Raw genomic sequence first — 26939 nt, forward strand, 5'->3', positions numbered from 1 at the left:
GCCCATCCCCCCCCCTCCCTCCCCCCCCACCCCCATCAGCCCTCAGTTTGTTCTCAGCATTCAAGAGTCTCTCATGGTTTTTTTGCCTCCCTCCCTCTCCCCGACTATTTTCCCCCTTCTTATCTCCCATGGTCCTCCGTTAAGTTCCTCCTAATCCTCCTATATGTGCAAACATATGATATCTGTCCTTCTCTGCCTGACTTATTTCGCTCAGCATTAACACTGTCTAGTTCCATCCATGTTGCTATACAAGGCCAGATTTCATTCTTTCTCATTGCCATACTTCATGATTTTCTTGTTTGAGAAATGGAAAGACTATGTGACTAGCACAAGAGTAACCTCCCAAATATTTACTGAATGAGCTCATTAATGATTGTCGTTGATGTAACAAAATTATCAAAAATACTGAGAATGAGTGAAGTAATAATACAAAACACATAGCACTACTAAAATGGCCAGGTTTATTCACCAGATTGGCCAATAGATAAAAAGAAATCTTTCAAATAACCCATCCTTGAAGATATGTTATAGCATTCCACACACTCATTCCAAAGCATACTAGGAAGACTTTTGCTAATTACTCCCATTCCCAAAAAGTAGGACAAACATTAATGCTTATCAATAGAAGATTCTTTCTACAAAGTTCTCCTTGCAAATACTACTAAAGAATGGGAGGAGGGAAAAAAACAATTTATTAAGAGTTTATTAAAAAGCCAATAAGAAAATCACCACAATTAAATAGAATATATGAGCAAAGAAACTGAACAATTAACAAAAAGAGGGTAATTTTAAATGGATAGTAAATAGGGAAAAAATACTTCAGTCCCACTAGCATTAAAAATACTCTTTAAACAAAAAAATTTTAATTGTAGGCAATTTGATAAATTGAAAGTTATACTGTTCAGTGCTGGTGTAGCACAATGAGTCAGACACTCAAAATCTGCAAGTGAACTTGGGAATGGGTTCAATTCTGAAACACTGTTTGGCAAAATGTCTCAGAAACCTTAGTTCTCATTCTCTGACTGTAATTCTCAACTTCTAGGAAATATTTCAGAATGACAATACCTTTCCATGAAGATACTACTTTGGCACTGTGTTTAATAAAGTTTAGAGCCTTATAAATATCCAACAATGAAAGAAGTATTAATGAAATTCATTTCTAAATTATATTTATGGGGGATCTTAATGAGGATATTTTTTTTTTCTGAGAGATAGAGACAGTGTGACCAGGGGAGGGTCAGAGAGAGAGGGAGATACAGAATCTGAAACAGGCTCCAGGCTCTGAGCTAGCTGTCAGCACAGAGCCTGAAACGGGGCTCGAGCCCACTAACCGTGAGATCATGACCTGAGCCGAAGTCGGACGCTCAACCGACTGAGCCACCCAGGTGCCCCTTAATGAGGATATTTTTATGATAAAAGATTAAATATATGTATGACTTCAAGCTATATACACATCAGGGGTGTGTAGGTGGCTCAGTGAGTTCAGCTTCTGACTCTTGATTTCAGCTCCGGTCATGATCTCACAGCCCCCTAATGTGCTCCATGCTGGACTTAGAGCTTGCTTGAGATTCTCTCTCCCTCTGCCCCTCCCCCAAATCATGTACACTCTCAGAAAGGAAGGAAGGAAGGAAGGAAGGAAGGAAGGAAGGAAGGATTATACACACATCAAAATCTCAATTATGTATCAAGTGTAAGAAAAACCTAAAAGGAACCAAAATATTAATAGTATTGTAGTATTTCTCTGGGTCTTTGGTGCAATTGTTTTTCTTCATATCTTCATGCATTTCCCATAGTAAAAATGATCCAATCTAAAAATCAGAGAAAAAATACATAAATTCTTTTAGATGATGACATTTTACAGCTAAAAATCTCAACAGGGGTGACTTCTCCCCCATGGGATTCTACACTCCTTTAAAATGCTGAGAGTTTCAGTCTATTGAACCAGACAATTTGCCTTCTCCCTCCTCTCCTTCCATGCATTTCTGTTCAGTTTGATCCTTGAGAGCATCACTGGTCAGTTCAGCCCCACGCTGCTCCGACCTCAGCCCTGATATCCTTGCTCTGAATCAAATGCTTCTCTTTCACTCATCTGTTTCTTGATAACAACCAAGCTCTTTCAAAGTCACTCAACAAACATTCACAGAGCACCTCTTTTAACTGGGCTCTGTGCTACATACTCGGCATGTTTTACCTCAGGCCAGATGAGGAGTTCCTGAAAGGAAACATGGTGCTTCCCACTTCCTGGGCACTGCCTGGGGCTCAGCAGATGGATGGGAAAGCCAGTCAGTGGGCACCACTGATTAAAGTCCCTACCCTCAATCCTCCCCAGTCCTGGAGGAGACACCCCTGGACCTCTCTCCTTCCTTATAACTGCCTCTTCCTCCCTCCCCCTGCAGGTCACAAACAGCTTGTCGCGGGGGTCATTCCTAAGCGGGTCCCCAACTTCCAGTTTCCTATGCTCCATTCCATCTCCCCACTCTACTGGAGTCATCTTTATAAAATGTAAATCTGCTTATACACTTAATGCCCCTCACCCCAACCCTCTTTCTCAACCACTGCTCTTAAGGTGAATTCTAAATTCTTTAATGTGGTCCCTCAAACCTCTCCAGCCTCAACAATTAGCCCTTGTCAATTTATATGTTTCTATTATTACTCCATGAGTTTGGGGGAAGCATTTGCTATGTGTCAGGCACTGTGCTGGGTTCAGGGGATCCAGCCATGTAGGAGACACACCCTGTAGGCATGAAGTTTTCACTATAGCTGCTCTCTATCTTGGCTCTGCAGCATGTGATATGTGCACCAGCAGCGCTGGCATCACCCAGGAGCAGAAGCTCAGACCCTTCCGCAGACCCACTGACCAGAACTACCACTGCAATGTGCAGGTGGTTTCCAATGCATGTCAAAGTCTGAGCAGCCTTGATTTTGGTCTCTAGAAACCTCAGGGCTTGCTCTCACCACATGCATTTCATGAGCTGGGGCTACTCTTTGCCCTTCCCTCTGCCTAACTCCCACCCTCCTTCAGTTTCTGCATGATTTCCTGTCTGCTAGGAAGACTTCCGTCCCTGCCCTCCTAGGTTAGGGTTCAGTGACCTTCTCCAAATGATGTCACTATCCAAAAAAAAAAAAAAAAAAAAAACACTTAGGGCTCTGTACCATCTGCTGTACAGGCAGAGGCTGTGTCTGTCTTTTCATAACCACATCCCTAGCAGAAAGCCTGTGCCTGACATAGAGTAGCAGGTCAATAAAAAGTGGTTTTAAAAAAAGCATAGAATTCAGGGCAAATATAAAATTCCCAGGCTTAATAAATAATTTAAAGTTTCTAAATTCCTTAGGACAGGGTGGGATGGCGGTGAACAGGTTCCTAGGAAGAAACCACCAGTATCTGCATTTCATGCTTCACATGTCACATACAGGCTTAGCCTTTTATGGCACTCCCCACTAGCCCTCTAGACATCTTCGTGTAAATCAGGAGGAGAAGCTCCTGCCTCAGCACAGATGTAATTCTAGGCTAGAGTGCATGGAGGATTCAGCAAGTTGGCTTCCAGTTGCCCCCATGCAGGGTGTAGCAGGCACAATCATAGCTGGGGGCCTGCCTTGTACCCACAGTTAGATGGCCCCAGCTTTGGAAGAATGGCCATGGAACAAGTACTGGAAACCAGGTCCTGGCTCCACATGACCTTGAGTTAGGAATTTAACTTCTTATACAATGGATATCAATAACATCAGCCATCCCTGCTTTATGGGGCTTAGAGAATCCACATTCTGAAATAGAGTGGAATCACATCTACAGAGTTTATTTTCTGAAGTCAAAAGGTAAGGTAAAACTTGCAAATGACCAAATTACTCTTGAAAATTCCTTACCACCACTCAGGAAATAGAGCCCCATGCTAGGCTGACACACCCCGCTCTCAATAAGCTTACCACAACCTGAAAGGAGGGAAGAGATGTTCATTCTTTGGTAGAACATTAGTTGAACTAATTGGAATGCATGTGTGGGCCATGTCTACCTAAAGTATAGAATCACCTTCAGTGCGATGAGATGCTCACAATACAAGGCCTTCCGCCCTGGAAACCGCCGAGGGAACAGCAAGCTCCCCTCTCCCATTGCACACTCCCTCTGGAGTATATACTCCCTGAAGGGAATAGCAAGTGAAATCACTAGCTCAATTTAAATTAAGTTCCCCTTTCTCCCCTTTTTGTGCCAAACACATATAATTGAGCAAGTTAAATGCATAGTCTAATGAAGCTTGAAAACTCTAAAGCAAAATATAAATGCAAAGCATTATTTTGGTGATACACCTACCCAATTAGTATTCTGTGTCAAAGGGAAATCCACACTATTCTATACGAAAGGCTCCCAGTGTGGAAAACCTTGAACTTACTCCATTAGCTTAGGGCACATGCATGGAGCATCTCCTCCCCATGAGAAGGCCAGTGTGCTCCCGCAAGAGCTGGTGCTTTGGGGTGTGCTCCCCATCAGTGAGGATCAGCACGGAGACATTCAGTCTTTCACCCCGCTCCTCTCCTGCCTAGGAACTAGGTCTACTGGCTGAAAGAGGGGGATGGAACAAGGCACCACATTAGTATGAAAGCCACAGGACCGACCCTCTTGGATTAGTTGATGCCCTGAGCCAATCTCTCAGATCAGCCCCAGTAGAGGCCACCAAACAAACAGTCCTCTCAGCTGACTGCTCCAACACCCAACACTTCCAGAACTAAAGAAAAGCCCCAGCACCTTCCAGATAAAAGCAACATATGCCCTTTGCTTTCCAGAGCAAAATGCATCACTCTGAATACCACCAAAATAAACACTTACCCTCATGGGCTATCTGGGCCACGCTGGAAACATTCTATTGAACCTATGACCTACCATCCAATCCTACATAAAGAGGAGAATGTTTTACAAACAAAATCACTTTTTAAAAACAAAAGCAAAGCACTATTTGATATCTCTGCAGCCCTGCCAAGGCCTCCCCATTCAACAGGAAACCTCCTAAGAGAAAAGCAAGTTTTATAGCTGTATATGGCTATTGACCTAAGTTCTTCATTAATATACTTTGAGGAAGGAATTGTAGTGAAAACAAATACATATTAACACCCCACTGTGAATATTAATACTGTTTCTGATGGAAAACTAGGGTCATCAGGAGAAGAAAATTCTATTCAGAAACTCTTTTTTTTAATGTTTTATTTCTTTTTAAGAGAGAAGGAGAATATGAGGAGAGGAAGGGCTGAGAGTGAGGGGGGCAAGGATCCAAAGTGGGCTCTGTACTGAAAGCAGAGAGCCTGACACGGGGCTTGAACTCACGAACTGTGAGATCATGACCTGAGCCAAAGTTGGACGCTCAATCCACTCAGCTGCCCCTATTTAGAAACTTTTTTTTTTTATTCCAATGTAGCTAAACATACAATGTTATTAGTTTCAGGCATACAACATAGTAACTCAACAATTCTATTTATTACTAAGTGCTCATCAAGATAAGTGTACTCTTAATCCCCTTCACCTAATAGGGTATCTACTGGTGTTATCTGCTGTGCTAGGTACTACGGAAGACAAAAACAAAGAGGATGTGGCCCCGAGTCACTGTCCATGTCTTCCTTTCCCTCAAGAAGGCTTAAGTCTACAAGGGTCTTCAGCCAGCAGCTCACCATACGGGAAAAATACCAACTTGGCAGTAAGAGAGATCAAGAAGTCTTAATTGGTTGGTGACAAGTTCAAATGTTCTGTAAGGATCAGTGTAACTCAGCAATCCAAACCTTTTATTCAAAACATACACAGCAGCCTCAGGTAACAACATTTAGCTGATGGAGGAAAAGAAAATGCAAGACAGTAACAAAGGAAAATGATCTCTTTTACTATTCCAAGTGCATAAAGGTATGGCTCAGGGTGGTCTCAATACTCACTGTTCTTCTTGTACATCAAAATTTCAAAGGAATTCATCTCATAGTTCTCAAATGTTTGTCGAACCTTTTCAATTGTGTCTTTATCAGTCAGCTCCCCATACATGAAACTGCAAATCAACCAAAGAGCTCAAGTTAGTTTCACAAGTACTGATTATTGTACCAGCATATGTTAAATATCTTTCCTATACCCAGCTCTGTGCTATGTAGAATGAACACACATACACATGCACACACACACACACACACACACACACACAGATAAAACAATCATTCAATCAAAAAAGTGTGACCAGCACTCTACCATCACCACCACCCCCCCCCCAAGAAAGGAACAGTAGAGTAAGGAAGATACCCAGAAAAGTGTGGATCAAGAAACATTATGACCAACACTTTTGGAATCACAGAACACAGGCACAGACCCTGAGTGGTCAGTGAAGGCTTCCCAGAGGTAGAGACAAATGAAATCTAAAGACCAGGTAGAAATTAATGAAAAGAGGAAGGAAAAAAACTTTTCAGGCAAAAGAAGAGCATGTGCAAAGGCACTGAGGTAAGAGTGAGGTTAATTCTGGAGGCTGAATGTAGTTCAGTTCAGTGTGACTTAAATATACACAAGGAGGGGAGATTTCACAACAGATAACATGAAAAGAAAAGCACAGACCGGATCATGAAGGAGTACGTGGCATTACAAACCATGTGAAGTCATTTAAACTTTATCTTGAAAGCAATGGGGCGGAGGAGGCAAACAGTGGACAGTTGGAACCAAGAGAATTCCATAATTAGATTTGCATTTTAGAAATACAACTGGGGGAAACTTCCCAGGAAAGATGGCCAATTAAATGTGAGCCAAAGATTTTTCCTCTTCTAACTCCCAACAAAATAAACAAAAGAATAGGGAGGGAAAAATCACAGAAATTCATCAACCAAAGAATTGCGCCAAAGGGTGCAATTCGATGCTCTAAACATCAAGCCAGAGCTAAGGAAAGAAACAGAAGATTCAGCCACTGTCTATGCAGCTCTGTTTCCAACCCACCCCACCCCACCCCCAAAAAAGCACTGGGTTTAAAAAATTGAGATGATAAAATCCTACAGTTCTTAGTACTGCTCACATTTGGAGAAAAGTAGACTAAGGCGGGGCAGGGGGAGAGTAGCATGAAAGAAAATTAGAGAAAACCTCTATATAGCAGACATTATTACCGACTAATTCTGGTTCTCGCAGAGGCCCGAAAACTGCCAGGACTGTCCGTTTTCCTGGGCCCCACCGTGAATATGGTCTGAAGACCAAGATTTTTCCCTTTAGGAACAAGATACACCCCCAACTAGGTGGAGTAAACCATGGCATGGGCCACTAACCAAATGGAAGAGGACAAAAGCCATCTCTCAATGGGGCAGGAAAAGCCAGTCCTGACTACCTCAGGCCTTCGTGCAACCAGAACAAGAAGGAAACCAATGCCCAGTCCCCGAGTCTCGGGTAATGTGGACGCAGTGGCATGTGTTCCTAAAGAAGACAATCCCTAACCTCCAAAACTGTGCATACAGCGTGCAGTCCAACTTCCTCTTGATGCCTTGAATCAAAGAATCCTAGAATTTCAGAGCTACAAAGAGTCTCAAGAGGCAGTCATTAACTTCAGTGCCTTGCTTGGCCTCATTCCGGAACAGCCTTGAGCCTACTGCAGACCTCTGATTGTCAGCACTCTATTTAAAAAAAAAAAAGTGCCCTTGCTGCTGACCTTATAAATCCTGTGTCACCTGTGTTATTATGTCCCTTCCCAGCCCACTGACATTATTATCTATGGTGTACCTTGTGCCTCTCTGATGCGGTGGTCTGCTTTTCATCTACAAATCAGGAAAACAGATAAGTGAGCTTGTTGAATTCCCTTTAAAAAGATGGCTAGATCAAGACAAAATCAGCCCTGCCTGAGAACAAGAGGACTTCTCCTAGGAGGTAAAAACGTAGCTCTGGGACCTTCTTACTTAGCCAGTTGCCTTTTTAGCTTTCTCCCACTTTCTCTTTGAGTTAATTTGCTAGATAAGTGACCTCCATTTAAGTGACACAATGGTATACATGCTGGCAAATTCCTTCACAAGGTAAAACGAATCCCTGTAAAAAGGAGACTTGAAATAAGTGAAGTGCCATAACTACTCCCAGCTTCCATCAGTCCTATGTCCTTCAAACTGTAACTTACTGGTAGCTATAAGTTTTCTTTACTTGGACATTAGATGTCATATACCTCCAGTGCAAGAAATAAGCAAAAGGGGCTCTTGAGCCATTAGGAATATAGCGAGCATGAAGGCACGTTTATTTTTGGAGAAGAGGCACCTTCAGAAAATTAAAAATGTTTCCTACAGTTGTACATAAAAGAAAAGTTGGCTGACTTATGTGTCTGATTATAGCCAATAAGAAGGGAAGGAAAGGCTGCTCCAGTCACACCAAAACGTGAGGTTAACTCTCCCGATTTGTTTTGATTGTATATGTGCATATATCAAGGTAGATGTAGACGCTTATGAGGAGAACCACAAATATAAGAGAATTTTATTGCAGTGCTTAAGAGTCATAATTTCCAAATCTTTGAGGGAAGAAGGCAAATCTTAAATTTCCCATTTCCTAGACCCAAAATACCTAAAATGTAAGAAAATGATATTTTCAAAGCATTTAATATTTTTCACCAAACTAGTTACATGGCTGATTTAATACCATCAAAATGCTAACAAAGGACTATGTCTGTGTTAGACAGGTTTTTCCACCCTTCGGGGAGGAGTTTCTTTCTGGATCTGGAAGGTGTGAGGAAACGATTCCACTTCCTGCAAGCACCAATGAAGACAGAAGACTCCGAAGAAGGCAAGGAGTGAGAGAAGCCCAAGGCTGTGGTGAGCCAATACCCTGCAAGGGCAGTGCGGGGGCGTCAGGTGGGGGGGCGCGTTGGGCATGGCCAGGGATAGGCTCTGTTCTACTTGCTCTGCTCCACACCTTGAATGTGCTTTATTATTTTTAATATAGTTTATTGTCAAGTTAGTTTCCGTATAACACCAGTGTTCTTCCCAACAAGTGCCCTTCTCCATCCCCATCAATCATTTCCCCTCTCCCCCACCCCCATCAACCCTCAGTTTGTTCTTTTGAAGTCAGTATTTTCATTTCCTTTGAATATATATACCCAGGAATGGGATTGCTGGATCATAGGGTAGTTCTGTTTTTTTTTAAGTTTATTTTTTTGTCAGATTGAAAGATTTTTTTCTTTTATAGTTTACTGTCAAATTGGTTTCCATATAACACCCAGTGCTCATCCCAACAAATGCCCTCCTCCATGCCCATCACCCATTTTCCCCCTCCCTCATCCCCATCAACCCTCAATTTGTTCTCAGTAGTTAGGAGTCTCCTATGGTTTGTCTCCCTCCCTCCCTCTCCTTAACTTTTTTTTCCCCTTCCCCTTCCCTATGGTCCTCTGTTAAGGTTTTCCTGTTCCACATGAGTGAAAACATATGGTATCTGTCCTTCTCTGCTTGACTTTATTTCGTTTAGCATAACACCCTCAAGTTCCATCCACATTGCTACACGTGGCCAGATTTCATTCTTTCTCAATGCCACGTAGTATTCCATTGTATAGATAAACCACATCTTCTTGATCCATTTGTCCATTGATGGACCCTTAGGCTCTTTCCACGTTTCGGCTATTGTTGAGAGTGCTGCTATGAACATTGGGGTACATGTGCTCCTATGCATCAGCACTCCTGTATCCCTTGGGTAAATTCCTAGCAGTGCTATTGCTGGGTCATAGGGGAGTTCTATTGTTAATTTTTTGAGGAACCTCCACATTGTTTTCCAGAGGGGCTGCACCAGTTTACATTCCCACCAATAGTGTAGGAGTGTGCCCGTTTCTCCACATCCTCGCCAGCATCTAGAGTCTCCTGACGCCAGCATCTAGAGTCTCCTGATTTGTTCATTTTAGCCACTCAGACTGGTGTGAGGTGGTATCTCAGTGTGGCTTTGATTTGTATTTCCCTGATGAGGAGTGACGTTGAGCATTATTTCATGTGTCTGTTGGCCATCTGGATGTCCTCTTTGGAGAAGTGTCTGCTCATGTCTTCTGCCCATTTCTTCACTGGATTATTTGTTTTTTGGGTGTGGAGTTTGGTGAGTTCCTTATAGATTTTGGATACTAGCCCTTTATCTGACATGTCATTTGCAACTTTCTCTTCCCGTCCCTTTGGTTGCTGATTAGTTTGTTGAAGGTGCTTTAAAAGAGTGCTTTTAGCACCATGGCTCAAGGGTACAGCTTGCTTAGTAACCCTGTCCAATGCACAGGCATTGGGCACTGTTTGCCATAGCACCATTTGCCTCTGCCTTTGAGGTAGTGACCAGAGATGTGACAGCATGAATCAGAAGGTAACTAACGCTTAGTTCTCTTCTCCTTTTCTGGTGAAAAGCCCTATGAGCAAAGTCCTTTCTCCAATATCATAGTGATTCTTCTCAAATATTTTTTTAATTAATTTAATCCTTAGGGTGCCTGTGTGGCTCATTCAGCTAAGTGTCCAACTCCTGGTTTCACCTCAGGTCATGATCTCATAGTTCATGGCTTCAAACCCCCATCAGTGGGTTTGATAGCACAGAGCCTGCTTGGGATTCTCTCTTTTCCTCCCTCCCTCCCTCTCTCTCTCTCTCTCTCTCAATAAACCTTAAAATAACTAAGTTACTCAACTACAATTTTATTTCATTTTCTTTTAATTTTATTTAATCATCTAACTTTCATATCATTTCATCTAACACCTCACAAACTTTTGAATTCCTATTTTATAGAGAAAAAGACTTTTCTGAGTTTTTCTAGTCTCCCCCCACCCCATCTCAGTGACTACAAGTCCATCATTTTGTAGAGACCATGTCTTAAGGCTTCTTGGATTTCCCAGTATAGTGCATGAACTAGAGGTGATATTACTATAAACATTCCTGTATAAGCATTAAATGAGAGAAAGAAAAATCCCACACCAAGTAAGCCATTTTTATTTTTCCAGAAGATACATGACAGACTGCTCAACAGAACAACCCCAAACATAAATACCTGCAGGTACTGCTTTTTTGCATCACTTCCGCCCTGTGATAGCCAGACAGCTTGCAAAATCCGTCATTGCTGTACACGATAGGCCAGTCCACTATTTGGGCATTCCCCAACACAAAATTAGTATCTGTTAAGAAAAAAAAAAGAAGAAGGAGAAAAGAAAAGGGCATATGAGGCAAGACATTAGTTGAGATTCAATGAGGACATAAGTAATGTCAACCAATCCAGGTATCTTTGCTTTCCTCTAAAACAGTCTCTTGAATAGGAAAATACCCCTGTGCAGAATATAAATGAAAAGTCCTTTAGACCTGAATATTTCGAATTCAAATGCTAGGGTTATTGTACTCCAAAAAAAACTTAGCAAAGGAAACATACTTAACCAACCAACCAATGAATCTTGCAGAGATTATGAGATCCAGTGATCCCCATGAGACATGTTCAAGTTCTAACTGATCTCACTGAAAGTACACCGGTACTATGGAGAAAGAGAGAATATAAAAGGAATTTCTTCTAGGCTCCATTTAGCATCTTAGCCTTGTCAGTCTTTTAGCCAAAAGCTACAAATTGGCCTTGTTGACCCTGAGTGGCATTTACCCATCCTAAAAGGAGACAGTCTTCTTAGAGAGGCAGAGGAAGGGTGACAGAGAACTGCTTCATGAAACACACACACCAGAGAGCCCTCTTCTTGGTAAGGAAGTGACTAGACATCCCATAATACTAGAGCCTTGTAGAACCTGATCGAGATGCTAGCAATGGCAAAAACTTTCTTGCTAATTTTGAGATTTTTGTAGCAGCAGAAGCCACATGTCAGAGCTCTTTCACGGACCACCAGCCCACATTCGCTTCAGATGCAGGGATGAAGTCAACAGGTATGGCTGCTCTGTGCATTCCCATCACTTCCCACATTTCTGAAGATCAAAAGTCTTCAGTACTTTCTGTGCTCAATCAACTGTCTCTTTTTTTCTCTTCAAGACCTTAAATTAAAGAAATAGCATCCAGAATTTAAATATAATCATTCTTCTAGCTTGGCTCTCTCCTCTCCACAGAATACTTAACCCTTTCCCAAGAAAAGAAAGAACATGCACACACCCTTCTTTTATTTATTGGAAGCTGATGGGGGTCTGTTTATATATGTGCACTGGATAGAGTGAAATAGTAGTCACACAGAATGTCTTCATTTAAGTGGGAGGTTAGTTTCGTTCTACTACAGCATCTATAATTTATTCACAACATGGGTAACCATCCCTTCCTATCTATGTGGGGAGGAGTTGAGGAATGAAAGGGAGAGGGAATAACTAAATACGGTAATCTACTTTGGAAAATGCTTTCATCTATTTAAAAGAAACATAAAACACAAATTTCATGTAGTTAATCTATAAACCTGTTAATTTTGTAAACATGCTTTTATTGAAAATCTACAACCAGTCTTTCCTTCTATCTCTCCCATACAGTCATGAATACTTGCTGAGTACCCACTAGGTCAAGCACATTATAAGACTCTGGAGATATCCAGCCTGACGAGATATGGTCCATGCACTCCAGGAACTTATCAGGACAAGAAGACATGTATACAACTGTATGCATGTCTTCTTGTCCAACTAAAGAAAGCAGTAACAAAATTATTAACTCCAAGGTAGGAGAAGAACTGTGTCTCAGAGGGGTCACATTTGAACTTGTTCTAGTATGGAAGGATGAGTAAGATTCATTCAAACGTTGCGAATGCCTAACATGTATGATACAAAAAACAATATTTAGAGAAATAAAAATATGATGCCTGCCTTTGGTAAGGCTGTGGAAGGAAAAGAATTTTCCAGGCTGAGAAGCAACATGAGCAAAGGTCTGACAGCATGGAACACATAAAGACAGGTGTAGACAGACAAAGGGCAGTCAGGAAGATTGGAAGGAGATGAGCCCAAATACCAGACTGGGATGGGTCTTGACTATCAAATATCTTTGACTTTGTTCTGGAGACAGAATAACCCTTTATGTTGGTCTTTTCTTCCTGAATAACTCACATTTCTTCAACAGAACAACTAAGCTTTAAAAAAAAAAAAAAAAAAGCACAAAACCCACTAAATCACTCCTGAGCATATATGAAGTCCAGTGGGTTTAACTATCTCCCTTGTTGACTCCTAAAACTGTCAGTAATTTCCCTTAAAGACCTAGAGTAGTTGAGGGAACCTGTGTGAGCTTTTTCTTGGCTAGTGCCCCACTAAAGTTATGTGCTAAGAGGGAATAATAGCCAGTTATAAATAATGATTGACTGCATGTGTTTATTTTCTCTCCTATCGTAGGCACCATTAAAATAAATGAATTAAAAAGGTAAAAATTAGAGGAAAAGAAAACAGAAAAAATGACTATGAAAGAAGCAGAAATAATACATGAAACAAAAAAGAACTTTAAAAAAAAAAAAAGATCCCCAATTAGTATCCTTAGAGAGATTCAAGAGATATTACATCCATAAAACAAGAACAGGACAATATAGAAAAAGAAATAAGAGAACACATAAGACCTTCTGTAAATTAAAAGTGAGTAATTAAAAATTCAATATGTTAGAAGATAAAGTCTTGTAGAGAATAGTACAGAAGACACAAGAAATTTTTTTTAAATAAGACACAGAGGACCAATCCAAGAGGAACAGCACGCCTCCTAACAGGAATAGCAGAAAGAACAACATGAGAAAGAGCCAGAGGCTTTTTCTTAAATTAAAACAATCAAATGTGAGGATAGAATGAAGATATTCAGATGTGTAAAGATCTAGGAAAGTTATTTCCCACATATCGTTTCTCAGGAAGTTAGCTGGGGATGTGTATCAGCAAAGCGAAGGAGCAAGAAAAGACAACATATAACTAGAGGAGAGAGTAGCTCCAAATATAGAAAGGAGGAAGGAAGCTAACAGAAAGGTTTAGCACAGAATGGTTCAGAGAACAGAAGTTCCAGAAGAGAGTTACCTAGGGATCAAGGAGGTCAGGGATCTGATAATATTCTTGATCACCTGAAACAACATAAGTCAATACGGTTATTATAATTTGGGGGGGTGGGCAGGAAAAAAATTAGAAGCATCAAAGAAAACAAAAGCTGTGCAAGAAAGGAAACCAAATCATACCTTGTCATATCACTGTCACAACAGTGTAAACACCTTATTAATTTCCAATTTTTAAAACCAACATATGGTCAAGGCATGAAATATTTAACTATAAGTATCTGAATATAACCATATCAATTCCAACACCATGAAAATACAAATGATAAGTTTAGAGAAAGAAGTGAGAACAATCATGAGTTGGTGTCTAGTGGTGATATAATAAAAAAGAAAGGTATATAAGATCGCCTGGGTGGCTCAGTCAGTTGAGCATCTGACTCTTGAACTTCACTCAAGTAATGATCTCAGGGTCCTGGGATCCAGCCCCAAGTGCTAAGCATGGAGCTGGCTTGAGATTTTCTCTCTCTCTCTCTCTCCTTCTGTCCCTCCCCGGCTCATAATCACTTTCTCTCCTTCTCTCCAGAAAGAGAGAGAGAGAGAGAGAAAGGGAGGGAAGGAAGGAGGGAGAGAAGGAAGGAAGGAAGGAATGAAAAGAGGGAGGGAAAGAAAGAGAGGGAGGAAACGAGAAAGAGAGGGAGGAAGAGAAGGATGGGAGGGAGGGAGGAAGGAAGGAGTAAATATTTTACTTAAAGTTGCAAAGATAACCTATAAAGGAGTGAAATACTTGTATTAGGAGAAAAGGGTAGAAAGTAAAGTGAGATAAAAACTCAGCTAAATTAACACAAGTCAACGGCTAATTGCTAAAAGTGATAATCTAGAAATAGCCGTAATGCATATTATTTAGAGACATGGCAGAAACTATAAGAGGAAAACAGCTATAATTAGAACATGTGACCCCTGGTGAGCAGGATGGGCAAAGGGACAAGGCATGGGATGGTTCTTTTCCTTCATAAGCTCTTCAGTTTGATTTTTTCAACCAAGAATGTATATTACTCTGATAAAAATAAGTATATTCTTAATTTTTAATGAATTTAATCAGAAAAAAATTAACTTATTGATTAATTTTCTACTTGCTAAAAAATGAGAACAGGATACATTTCAAGCTCCAGATATCACTGCAATTCCCCATAACTGTATTCTGGACATCCCTGAAATGGGCTCCCCCTTCCTCAGACATTTCCATTTTCCCTGGGGTGCAGATTACAGCCTTATCTGGGAAAAAAACACATCTCCTGGTATCTTCTTGGACTTCAGGAAGGAAATAGAAAAATAGGAAGTAGTGTAGGAATAGAAACATCACCCTTCAGATCATCCACTCAAAGGATTTCTCAATCATAGATTTCAAAATTTCAAAATAGTTATCTCTCACTGTTAACCCAAGCAAGAAATTATAGTTACCTAGAAGATTCCCTTGCCACTATGTGATAGAAGGTTCAGGAATTCCCTCTTTATCGAAGGATGTGGAGTGAATTAAGGAAAGAATTCTAGTCCTAGTCACAAAGCCATTTGTCTCCAACAGGAGAGAAATTCTTCCCCCTCCCCCGCCCCCCCCCTTTGCACACACACATATACCCCACTATGGTTGTGTGGAAAGGGGGAATATTCTAGATTCCCTTCAATTCCTAAGCTTAAATAATTGACCTGCAAATTGACTTCAAAAATCCAATCTGTTTATAAATTGTGGGCTATCTATACAAATAACATCACATATATCATCAGAAACTAAGGGATTCCACATAGGCAATATTCCACGTATTAATAATAATATATACTACTTTTTCATATTTACTCTGTGCCAGGCTCTGTACTGAGACTTTATCATATATTACGGTGGGGATTTTTAACCATTATAACAACCTTTGTGAGGTGGTATTGCTTTACTAAAGGAAGTGTCATAGATTTCATCATTTTACTCATGAGTACACTGAGCCTCTGCAGACAGTCAGTCACAGCAGGTTAGAGTTACGATTTGAATCCAGGTCTATCTGACCTCAAAATCCATGCTTTTAACCATCATATATTACATCATCTCTCTCTAACTTCATTAAGTACTAAAATCAGACCATTTCTATGAAAATCTTTGTAACACATTAGATTTACGTTCTTTCCCATAAAAATACTAAGTATAATGAGACCTTTAATTGACGAGTCAATATTGCCATTATTGTTATCATATATTATGATTCTACCTTGTGATCTACAATGATGTCCTCAGGAAATATACATGTAGGTAGAAGTAATTGTTCCTCATCTAAATGGTTGGGTTCTTCTGTCTACTTTTCAAAGTTTTGTCTCTTTCCTCACTTACAAATTATCACTTCCCATTTCTTAAAACTTAGTATGCTGACCTATTCTATAACAGTATTGTTTCCACACAGTGATAGAAGAGAAGGGAGAGGAGGGGACACTTTGTGCCTGGATCCCCATCTGACACCCAGGGGTAGGAGAGGACACCACACTGGCAACTTATAGGAGTCACAGAGTAAACCTGGTATTGCTCCTGAACACCACCCTCAGCTCCTATGGAGTCCGGAAAGTATCAAGAAGCTCCCAACTATACCACTAGTGCTGAAGTTGTACAAGCAGATGGTTATCACAGTGGAGTGGAGTGACCTAGTAGCCAAGGGCTATGTGTCAAACAGCCCCACGTGGGGGTTCAGGCAAATATCAGAGATGAGCTGCACAGCCAATGAGGGCCTAGATGGGATCACATTATGTACATACACACGTACACACATACACATAACACACACGCACATACACACACACACACACACACACACACACAAGGGAGTATGTGTTGGGCTGAACCAGGGCATTAAGTTCTGTTCAATCCGAAGTTCAGTTCCTTGTCACCTAGTGACCAGAAGAGAGGCCATTGCCAGAGACTCAAGAAAACACAGGAGGAAAATAAGGCCTTGCTCTGGGGATCAGAGGCCCCAGAAGTGATGCACACCATCATAGGGAAAAGCAATGGGAAGGGTAGAAATGGATTCTGAACACAAGAGATGAAGTCACGCAAAAAAGAATAGTTATGAATAGTTGATTAACTGTCAGACTTCGGCTCAGGCCATGATCTCACCATTTGTGGCTTCAAGCCCCATGTCAGGCTCTGTTCTGACAGCTCGAAGCCTAGAGCCTGCTTCAGATTCTGTGTCTCCCTCCCTTTCTGCCCCTCCTCCACTCTCTCTCTCTCTCTCTCAAAAATAATAAACACTTTTTTAAAAAGAATATTTTCCATTGTATATATAAACTACATCTTCTTTATCCATTCATCAGTTGATGGGCATTTAGGCTCTTTCCAAAATTTGGCTATTATTGAAAGTCATGCTATAATGCCATTTGCAGCAACATGGATGGAACTGGAGGGTATTATGCTAAGTAAAATATGTCAGTCAGAGAAAGACAGATACTATATGTTTTCAGTCATATGTGGATCTTGAGAAACTTAACAGAAGACCATGGGGGGAGGGGAAGGGGGACAAAAAGTTACAGAGAAGGAGGGAGGCAAACCATAAGAGACTCTTAAATACAGAGAACAAACAGGGTTGATGGGAGGTGGGGGAGAGGGGAAAGTGGGTGATGGGCATTGAGGAGGGCAGTTGTTGGGAAGAGCACTGGGTGTTTTATGAAGCCAATTTGACAATAAATTACATTTTAAAAAATAAAATAAATTATAAAATAAAAAAATAAAGTACATAAAAAATTAAAAAAGAATAGTTAAAATGGAAGAGCTTGAGATACTACTAACTGGGATGTTCATAATCTACCTTTGCTGTTCAGTGCTGCAGGAGCTTCTGAAGGAGATAAGATTTGTTAAATAAAATAAAGAATAGAGACCCTAGGTGGGTCTGAGTCAGTTTGCTACCACACCTCCAGAAGGATATCTGCAAAAGAGATGGGTGCAGAAAGTGGGAATCCCCTGAAAAAAAGTGCAATAAATTCTGGTACAAGAACTAATGACAGTAGTTTTGCTTAACCAAGTCTCCTTCATTCCTCCAGGTGGTTGGCTACACTCCCGCTGGTGAAGAATGCCAAAGAAGAGGGCTCTAGTGCAGCAACATGGACTTTCTAGCCAAATGGAGAGACATGCGTTACATATCCAAGCATAAATGACTCCGGGATTATTTACTATTTTCTAAGCTGAATACATGAAAATTTATTTTGAAGCCAAAGAAAACTTAATTAGGTAAGTATCCCACTGCATGGACAAAACATAAAAAAACAAAAAACAAAAACAAAAAAACCAAGACTGCAGCAGAAATGGCCTGATATGGATACAAGTGATTTGGAGATTCTAAGCTGGAAAATGTTGGGATATTTGCCATTCTTCACAGTGAAAAGGGCATCATCACCTTCAATACTGCATGTATTAATAGTCACTAGATCATTACCCATAAGGTGGGCAGAACCTAGTATAATACATTTTTATAGATACTGTAAAAAGGCTTAGTAAAGCAAAGAAACTTTTCCTAGGTCATATATCTGGTAGAGCTGGGACTAACACTGTATCAGGGTTCTCCACAGAAACAGAAGCAATAGGTGGTGTGTGTATATGTGTATGTGTTTATATATATTAAAAAAGGAAAGATTTATTATAAGGAATTGGCTCATGTGATTATGAAGGCTGACAAGTCCCAGGATCTGCAGTTGGCAAGCTGGAGACCCAAGAGAGATAATGCTGTAGTTCTAGTTCAAGTCTAAAGGCCTAAGAACCAAGAGAGCTGATGGTGTAGGCCAAGGAAGAGCCAATGTTTCAGTTCAAACCAAAAGGCAGGGAGAAACTAATGTCTCAGCTTAAAAGCAGTCAGGCAAAAGGGGAAGTCAGCCTTTTGTTCTATTCAGGCTTCCAACTGATTAGATGAAGCCCACTCACAGTAGGGAAAGAGATCTGCTTTATTCAGTCTACTGATGTAAATGTTACACTCATCTAAAAACCATCACAGAAACCCCTAGAATAATATTTGCCCAAATATCTTGACAAACTGTAACCAAGTCACATTGACACACAAAAATTAACCATCACAAACACCAAAGCCAATGCTCTTAACTGTATAATGTCCTGCAGTAATCTTTAACAGAATCAGCAGAACCATAGCTCACACATTCTGCAGCTCCCTCAAAGTCTTTGGTAGTACTCCAGGACCCTAGATTTGGCAGAATACAGTACCTCTATAAAGCTCTACTTTGATAAATAGCTTTTATGAAGGCAACACTTATCTTTCCATACCTGGGGCTTTCTCTGAGAGAAAGGAGTATCTACCCATTGCCAGAAAGAAGTGTTATAAAGAATACTTTGATCTCTTTCTTCACCCTCCCTCCCCCCACTTATACCTGCCTACGTAGATTGATCAAGCTATCAGCAGGCATGTCAAGGGCAAGGGGAATCCACTCTGTGCATCTTGACCTCTCAGACTTCCTTGTGCCCAGTGTGGTCGGAGAGGAGAGGGTCTGAGCTACTTCTCTCAAAACCCACTTGTGACAGCCCTATGCTCTGTCATCTCCTGCTTCTTGACCTAGGAGTAGTCAGTGACTCAAGGTCTAGAGGCCAAAGTCTAGGCTTGAGGAGGGAGACAGGTGGCAACATGTTCCCTTGTCCACTTTCATAGTAATAAAGCTGATACTGTATTTTGACCTTCATGTGGTTCCTTCAGAGAGCCTTCACTTGTGTAAAAATCTGGAGGGATCAAGGTTAAATGCTCTCCAACACATTAACATGGATCAAAACTCCACGATCCCAAAGGTCATTCAGAGGTCATCTGCGTCCCTGCCTCCTGGCACTACCAAACAAATCACTGGTTAGAGTCTTCATAAAATACCTACAAAGGAAGAGGCAATACAATCCTTTCCAGAGCATTGCTGGTGCTTTATAAGTCCTTTTCACCTTCTCTCTTCTTTTTGGAAAACAAATATATTTTTAGTAGGGACCAGCCCCTTATATGTTTCAGGCCCATGGCTCTGTCAGCTGGTATGGTCAATTGAGATTATACTGGTAGCCTCCAATAAACCATTCATGCCCTTGTTTAGTTCTCTCCCCTTAAATCTGGGTGGGCCTGTGATTTGCTTTGACCAACAGACTGCGGTAGAATGGATGCTATGCCAATCCCAGGCCTAAGCATTTAAGGTCCAGAAGCATCTGCTTCTGCACTCTTGGGAGCCCTGAGCTGCCAGGTGAGCCCTGAGATATGCAACTGGAGACACCCTATGGAGAATCCACAAGTCCAGGATACCAAGCAAGGCAGAGGCCATGAGATGAAACAGGGAAGCACCAAAGAACCTCGTCAACAATGAAAGCTAATGGGAGAAATGGGGGGGAGGGAGTAAAGGGCACCCTATTAATCCACCCTTCCCCAGCAATCCCTAGGGTCCCGTCTTTAAGAACCATCTGAAAGAACAACCACAAGGTGGGTCCTAGTGGCAGCACTGTCCCCAGTGAGCTGTGTGAGGCTGTCACTTCAGCTCTAGGGGTCTCAGTGGAGGCAAAATAGAGATTTTCTATGTTTCTAGAAGCAATAAAATCTGATTCTCTAAGTAACTAGATTCATCACAAAGAACAAATCAGATGAGGCCTCTGCAACCGGCAATCACCCACCCGTGTCAAGTAATCAACCAGCCATTACCTTGAAATACCACTTCTCTAAATGCTGGACTCTGTAGGGTCTAGGCCACTTTAAAAGTAACAGAAACAGACGATGTGGTGCATATTAATATACAATGGAATACTACTCGGCGATGCAAAAGAATGAAATCTTACCATCTGCAACAATGTGGATGAAGTAAAGTGTATTATGCTAAGGGAAATAAGTCAGGCAGAGAGAGATATCATATGATTTCACTCATATGTGGAATTTGAAAAATACAATAGACGAACATAGGGGGAAAGAATCAAAAATAAGATAAAAACAGAGAGGGGGGCAAATCATAAGAGACTCTTAAATACAGAGAATGAACTAAGGATTGCTGGAGGGAGGTAGACAGGGAGTGGGCTAAATGGGTGATGGGCATTAAGAAGGGCACTTGTTGGGGCGCCTGGGTGGCTTAGTCGGTTAAGCGTCCGACTTTCGCTTAGGTCATGATCTCGCGGTTCGTGGGTTCGAGCCCCGCGTCGGGCTCTGTGCTGACTGCCAGCTCAGAGCCTGGAGCCTGTTTCAATCTGTGACTCCCTCTCTCTCTGACCCTCCCCTGCTCACGCTCTCTCTCTCTCTCTCTCTCTCCTAGAAATAAATACAAAACATTAAAAAAATTTAAAAAAAAAAGACTTTTAAAAAAAAAAAAAAGAAGGGCACTTGTTGGGATGAGCACTAGGTGTCATATGTAAGAGATGAATCGTTAGGCTCTACTCCTGAAGCCAAGACAACACTGTATGTTAACTTGAATTTAAATTTAAAAAATAATAACAGAAATATCTTCTAAACTTAACTAAGCGGGAAGTGATACATTGCAGGTGAACCATGTTGTACCAGGCTTTTGGTCAGTGAATCACCTGGATTTGGAGACACACGATATATGTACCAAATTAATGTAAAAGTATACCACGTTGTCAAGAGAGTCTACAGCAGAAATATGTCACATGTTGGGTCAGTTTATATATACAGAAAATGCCTAAATGTGTCTTTGGCATCTGTAAAATCAAGGTAAGACATATGCTCTTGACTATACATAACCGCTTCTGCAGGTAGACTGTGACTTCCAGCCAGCCAGTGGCTCATTCTGAAACACACAGCCTGCCTCCAAATTCATATTCTCTGAACTGATCAAGTCCCTCCTACACTGTTCAGCAAAATGTGTAGGTTCAACTTGGCTGCCCTTGCCATGATTTATTCATTGGCTCTCATCTAAAGTTCCCTGCGTCTCCTGGTATTTGATGCAAATTAGCCAGATCCTACTGCCTCCTTCTGATGCCTTTTTACCCCCAAAAGTCTTTAGCTGCAAGAGTGCATGCAATGAAATGTAAGGTTTCCCAAATTCAAACTTCCTCAGCCCACACAGTTTCCTCCAATTTGTAGAATAAAACAAATACTCTTAAAATTTGAAAGACACCCCTCCCACCCAATGTAAAGTCTCTTCAGTTGATGGGGCCATGCGCCAAACCACACTGCAGTAAGCGAGATGGGTCAAAATCATTCCGAACCTACCATTTGCCCACAAAGCATAACACAGAAGTATTCTAAAGAGAAATTATTAGAAAATTGCTTTTCATCATAATTACCACAAATAACAAGAGAGAGACTAACTAAAGCAATGGCTTAGAAAGGTGACTCAGTCTAGGAAATCACACAGATAAAAGCTACATTCAGTAAGCAGTTCACACAAATGTATTATTCCCTGTGAACCCTGCTTATTTAGAGGCCTGCGGTGTATATTTGACAATATGTTTCTAATAACTAGAGATCTTTTTCTTAGAAGGGAACATATCTTCATGATACCTTCACTGCTACAAGATTACTAAGAGTATCACTGCTCTTATAAAAAGCAAGTTTGACTAAAATTATTTTTTATTTCTTTTAAATCAATAGAAAAATGATTGAGATAAATGAGAACAAGATGTATGTAAGTACTAGACAAAGATGAGAAAATAATAATTCGATCTGCCTGAATCTAAATAAAATCCAGAATTTTTTTTAAAAAAGCAAAAAAAATAAAATAAAACACCCAGATCAAGATTTGGTAATATTTAGGAGGATGGAGAGGAGGAGATGAGAAACAAGGAGCTAGGTCAGGATGATACACCTAAATAAAACATCTAAAATCTTAATCATGCTTTGGCTTTATTGTGTTTTTCAACAATAAAATTCCATGAAAAGGACTCTCCTAAATTGTCAAGGGCCCAATGCTGGCACAATACAAACTGAACTCCCAAGAGATTCAATGGTTACTTGCTTTGCCTCTAATTTTAATATACTACATACATACATTTTGATTAAGTCAGTAAGTTACAATGGAAAGAGATTTCCATTTCAAGAGCAAACTCAAACTCTGTTTTTAACTGGATAGTTGCCCCTAAGTACGTGGTTTCAGAAGCATGACTTCCACCTTCACTCAGCATCATATTAAAGGATTTTAAAGCAATAAAAACAGATGAATCAGTTTTACAAGCAGTTTGGAAGGGAATGAAACTGTGTGAGAAATGTAAACCTTTTTATGATTCAATGCTGGTTTACTTAATAAATAAGAAGTCAGTAGTATGTTGAATTGCTGTGAAGAAATATTTGTTGGTGTCATCAGTTGCTAAGAAGTGAAACAATAATCCAGTAGGTGTTTTATTCTCATTTTCATAGTCATAATAATTTCTTAATGCACATCTCTACCTATTACAATCATTTTGAACAAAACTCTTTGGCCATCACTAAATAACACACAATAAAAATCCATTCCCAGAACTTAAAAACAAAACAAAAAATGGTGACTCAAAGTAAGCAGTATAGAATATTAAAGAGCACTAGAAAAATATTTTTAATTAGTTTTACATTCACCTCCTGTGTTATTTATTTTTTTGGTTTTTTTAAATAGTTTATTGTCAAGTTAGTTTCCATATAACACCCAGTGCTCATCCCCACAAGTGCCCTCCTCCATGCCCATCACCCCCCTTCCCCTCCCCCCCCCCACCCATCAGTCCTCCCTTTGTTCTCAGCATTCAAGAATCTCTCACGGTTTGCCTCCCTCCCTCTCCCTTCCTATTTCCCGCCTTCTTCTCCCCCACGGTCCTCCGTTAAGTTCTTCCTAATCCTCCTATACGTGCAAACATATGGTAGTTGCCCTTCTCTGCCTGACTTATTTTGCTCCTGTGTTATTTTAAAACTTTCTTGGTAAATGGCTCAGTGAGACTAAAGTATAGCACCATGGTGGATGGAAGGAATCACAGAGCAGCCCAGTTTAACATGACAAATATTTGAGTATCTACTGTGTCCCAGGCATAGCAGGAGTTCAGGGGACACATCTATCCATTTGAAAGCTCTACCCACCTTTCTGGTCTAGCTGTATCTGCAACAGTACACATATCATAGAACTCCACACCCTCCCCACCACACACAAGGCCCCAGTCACAGCAGACTAGACCGGGAGTAGACAACTGGCTACACAGCCCAGAGGCAGCACTGGGCCAATAAGATTCTCAGAACAAAACCCAAGGCACTAAGGCCAAGAGGTCTATAGGGTTGACCCCATGCAGCTGGTGAGTAAATGGAGAAAGGAAGTCTTGAGAGAGAAACAAGGCACTCAGATCACTCAAATACACAGAAGAGCATCTACTGAGGCATGTGAGGGGAGAACTGGAAAGAGAGACAGACAGACAGACAAAGGCAGAAATGGATAGTTGGAAGCAGAGACTACAAAGAGAAACAACAAACAGATGGAAAGAGATGACAGACAGGTAGGGAAGAGGACAGATGGCAAAGAGCAACACAGACAGACAGGGATATAGACAAAAGGCAGAGAGCAACAGAGACAGAAAACAGACACAACCCATGGCAGGCAACAGTAGGCAGAGATGGGTGGGAAGATAGATGGAGAGAAGAGAGTCAGAAGGAAAGGAGGCAGAGGGAGCGGGGGGAGGGGGAAGGATGGCCAACACAGAATACAAGAGCATGAGCCAGAGCTGAGAATGGGCACCCAAGAGCACGAGACCTGTAGCAACTGGGGTGCCTGGGTGGCTCAGCTGGTTAAGTGTCTGACTCTTGACTTTGGCTCAGGTCGTGATCTCACAGTTTGTGAGTCTGAGCCCCGCATCAGGCTCCATGCTGCCAGCATGGAACCTGCTCATGATTCTCTCTCTCTACCTCTTTTTCATCCTCTCCCTCTCTTAAAATAAACAAACTTAAAAAAAAGAAAGAGACCTGTAGCAATACCTAAAGAGTGAGTGAGAAAAGAATGTAAGGCTGTTGAAAGAGCATACAGGAGAGACTGAGGAGAGAGACTGAGACCAACCAAGAGCCACAGGAAGATAAAGAGAAGAAAACCAGAAAATTCAAAGCGAAGGCATAACTAGAGACAATTAGAAGGTAGGAATTGGAAGTTGGGGAAGAGAATGATAGTTAATTTGTAAACTAGGATTCACAAAATGGTGGCCTGGCTCACGTCACAAATCTAAAGCAGCCCACACTTGTGGGAACTGCCTATCAAAGACACCTAATACACATCAATTCCAGTCCTCCAACTCAGCTTCAGCTAGCCCACCTTACCCAGAAAACACGGCCTGCTAGCCTCGTAAGGGAATCCCCTGACCACCTAACCAATGGTGATGCCATTTTTCCACGTTGTCTCTTCTAACACTGTATAAAACCCACTCTTGCCCCAAATCCCTCTGGAAAAGCCTCCACTCCCTATGAGACACTCACTCCCCCAATCCATGGATTGTTTTCCCTTGAATAAAGGACATCAAACTCATTACTAAATTGTTTGGATTTTGTCATTGTCAATAACAGCAGAGAAAAGTAGGCACACTCCATGAAGTCAGCCCAGAGTACAATCCCTGGACATGCTTGCCAGGTGGGAAAAGTATAAAGTATAATTTTAGCTGACAGAAGGAGAATGCCTAGAATTAAGGGCCTCCTCTGTCTTCAGAAAGTATCTGTTAGCACTTCAGAACAGCAGATTGATCCCACACACGTATTTCCTTATTCTGGGATGATGGCTTAACAATTAAAAGGAATATAATGACGACGAAGAGAAGGAAGTTAACAGCAGGCATGAGCTCCATTTCTGAAGATGAAAAGTAGATGGAGGGTTACTGTGCAGAAGAGGAAAACAGAGCTTCAAAACTCCACAGGGATCCGGCCAAGGAGGGGGTTACTAGGGCCCAGCTGGTCCCTGGAGAGAATCAAGACACTGAAACACTAGCTACTACCTAAGGCAGGAGTGGCATGTGAGAAAAACCGGAAAACTAATTAAAAGACTCTAGGGGCGCCTGGGTGGTTCAGTCGGTTGAGCGTCCGACTTCGGCTCAGGTCATGATACCACGGTTTGTGGGTTCGAGCCCCGTGTCGGGCTCTGTGCTGACAGCTAGCTCAGAGCCTGGAGCCTGTTTCAGTCTGACTCCCTCTCTCTCTGACCCTCCCCTGCTCACTCTGTCTCTCTCTCTCAGAAGTAAATAAAACATTAAAAAAAAAAATTTAAAGACTCTAGAGAAAAAGTTCACTTACTCAGTGAACCCTCCTCCATCCACACACCCTAGCACCCAACCATTTACTTCTCAAGTAAAAAAAAAAAATGCACGGGGCCATCTCAAAGTCACTGGTCCTCCAACTGCCACATGCATCGGAACCGCCTGGAGGGCTCAGTAAAACACAGTCACTAGGCCCGTTCCCCAGAGTTTCTGATGCACCAGGTATGAGGTAGGGCCTGAGAATCTGCATCCTTAACAAATTCCCAGAGATTCCACTATCAGAAACTAACTGAAGGCAATTTACTTAGTCTCTTTAAACCTCAATGTCTGCACCTGTAGAATGGGAATAACTGAAGTACTCACGGAACAAGAGTTATAGGGAGCATTAGAGGAGTCAATGCATGTAAAACCACATGCTGCCAGACACACACGTGAGAAAGGCAATTTGTCCAAGGTCATGATTATAACCAGTAATTATAATGGGTGTTTATAACTAGTAGTACTGGCTTCTGATGTCTCTGATAAACTCCCCATTTACTTATGGTCTTTCCTGACTTCTGAGCTTATGAAAGTGAGAAAAGATAAAAGAAGGAATATGAAAGTAGATCTTCAGCCCATAGGTGACCAATTTGCTGAGTTGAAAAACAAGGCTACACTGCCTTCAGCAGGCAGAACAAAGGTGGGGTTTTTTTGTTAAGTTAAAAGATATACCCGAATGCACACCCCCTCTCCAAGTTCACCCCAGTGATTAAAACTGGTCTGGACAAAAAAGTTAAGAAAATACTTGAACCAGAGAACAAGTAACTGGTTCTATCAGTCAGTCATGGCAGGGAAATAATGGCACACTCAAATAGTTAGTTAGAGGAGTGTTTTCATAACAAAGCTATTTACAAAGGCATATGGGTAA

The 26939-nt window shown here is 41.2% G+C and overlaps 1 protein-coding gene across 2 annotated transcripts in view; it reads right to left on the minus strand.

The window, feature by feature from the left end:
- The window catches only part of KCNH1 (potassium voltage-gated channel subfamily H member 1), a 383179-nt gene that overhangs the window by 346768 nt on the left and 9472 nt on the right, over positions 1-26939 (minus strand). For both annotated transcript variants that reach the window (XM_077763101.1, XM_077763100.1), the window contains exons 2-3: positions 10953-11076; positions 5905-6011 (exon numbers count right to left, since the gene is read on the minus strand). In XM_077763101.1, coding sequence (XP_077619227.1) covers positions 5905-6011; positions 10953-11076 — 231 coding nt within the window. The remainder of the gene's footprint in view (positions 1-5904; positions 6012-10952; positions 11077-26939) is intronic.

Source organism: Crocuta crocuta, unplaced genomic scaffold (assembly GCF_008692635.1).
Source record: "Crocuta crocuta isolate KB4526 unplaced genomic scaffold, BGI_CrCroc_1.0 scaffold3, whole genome shotgun sequence".
NCBI lineage: Eukaryota > Metazoa > Chordata > Mammalia > Carnivora > Hyaenidae > Crocuta > Crocuta crocuta.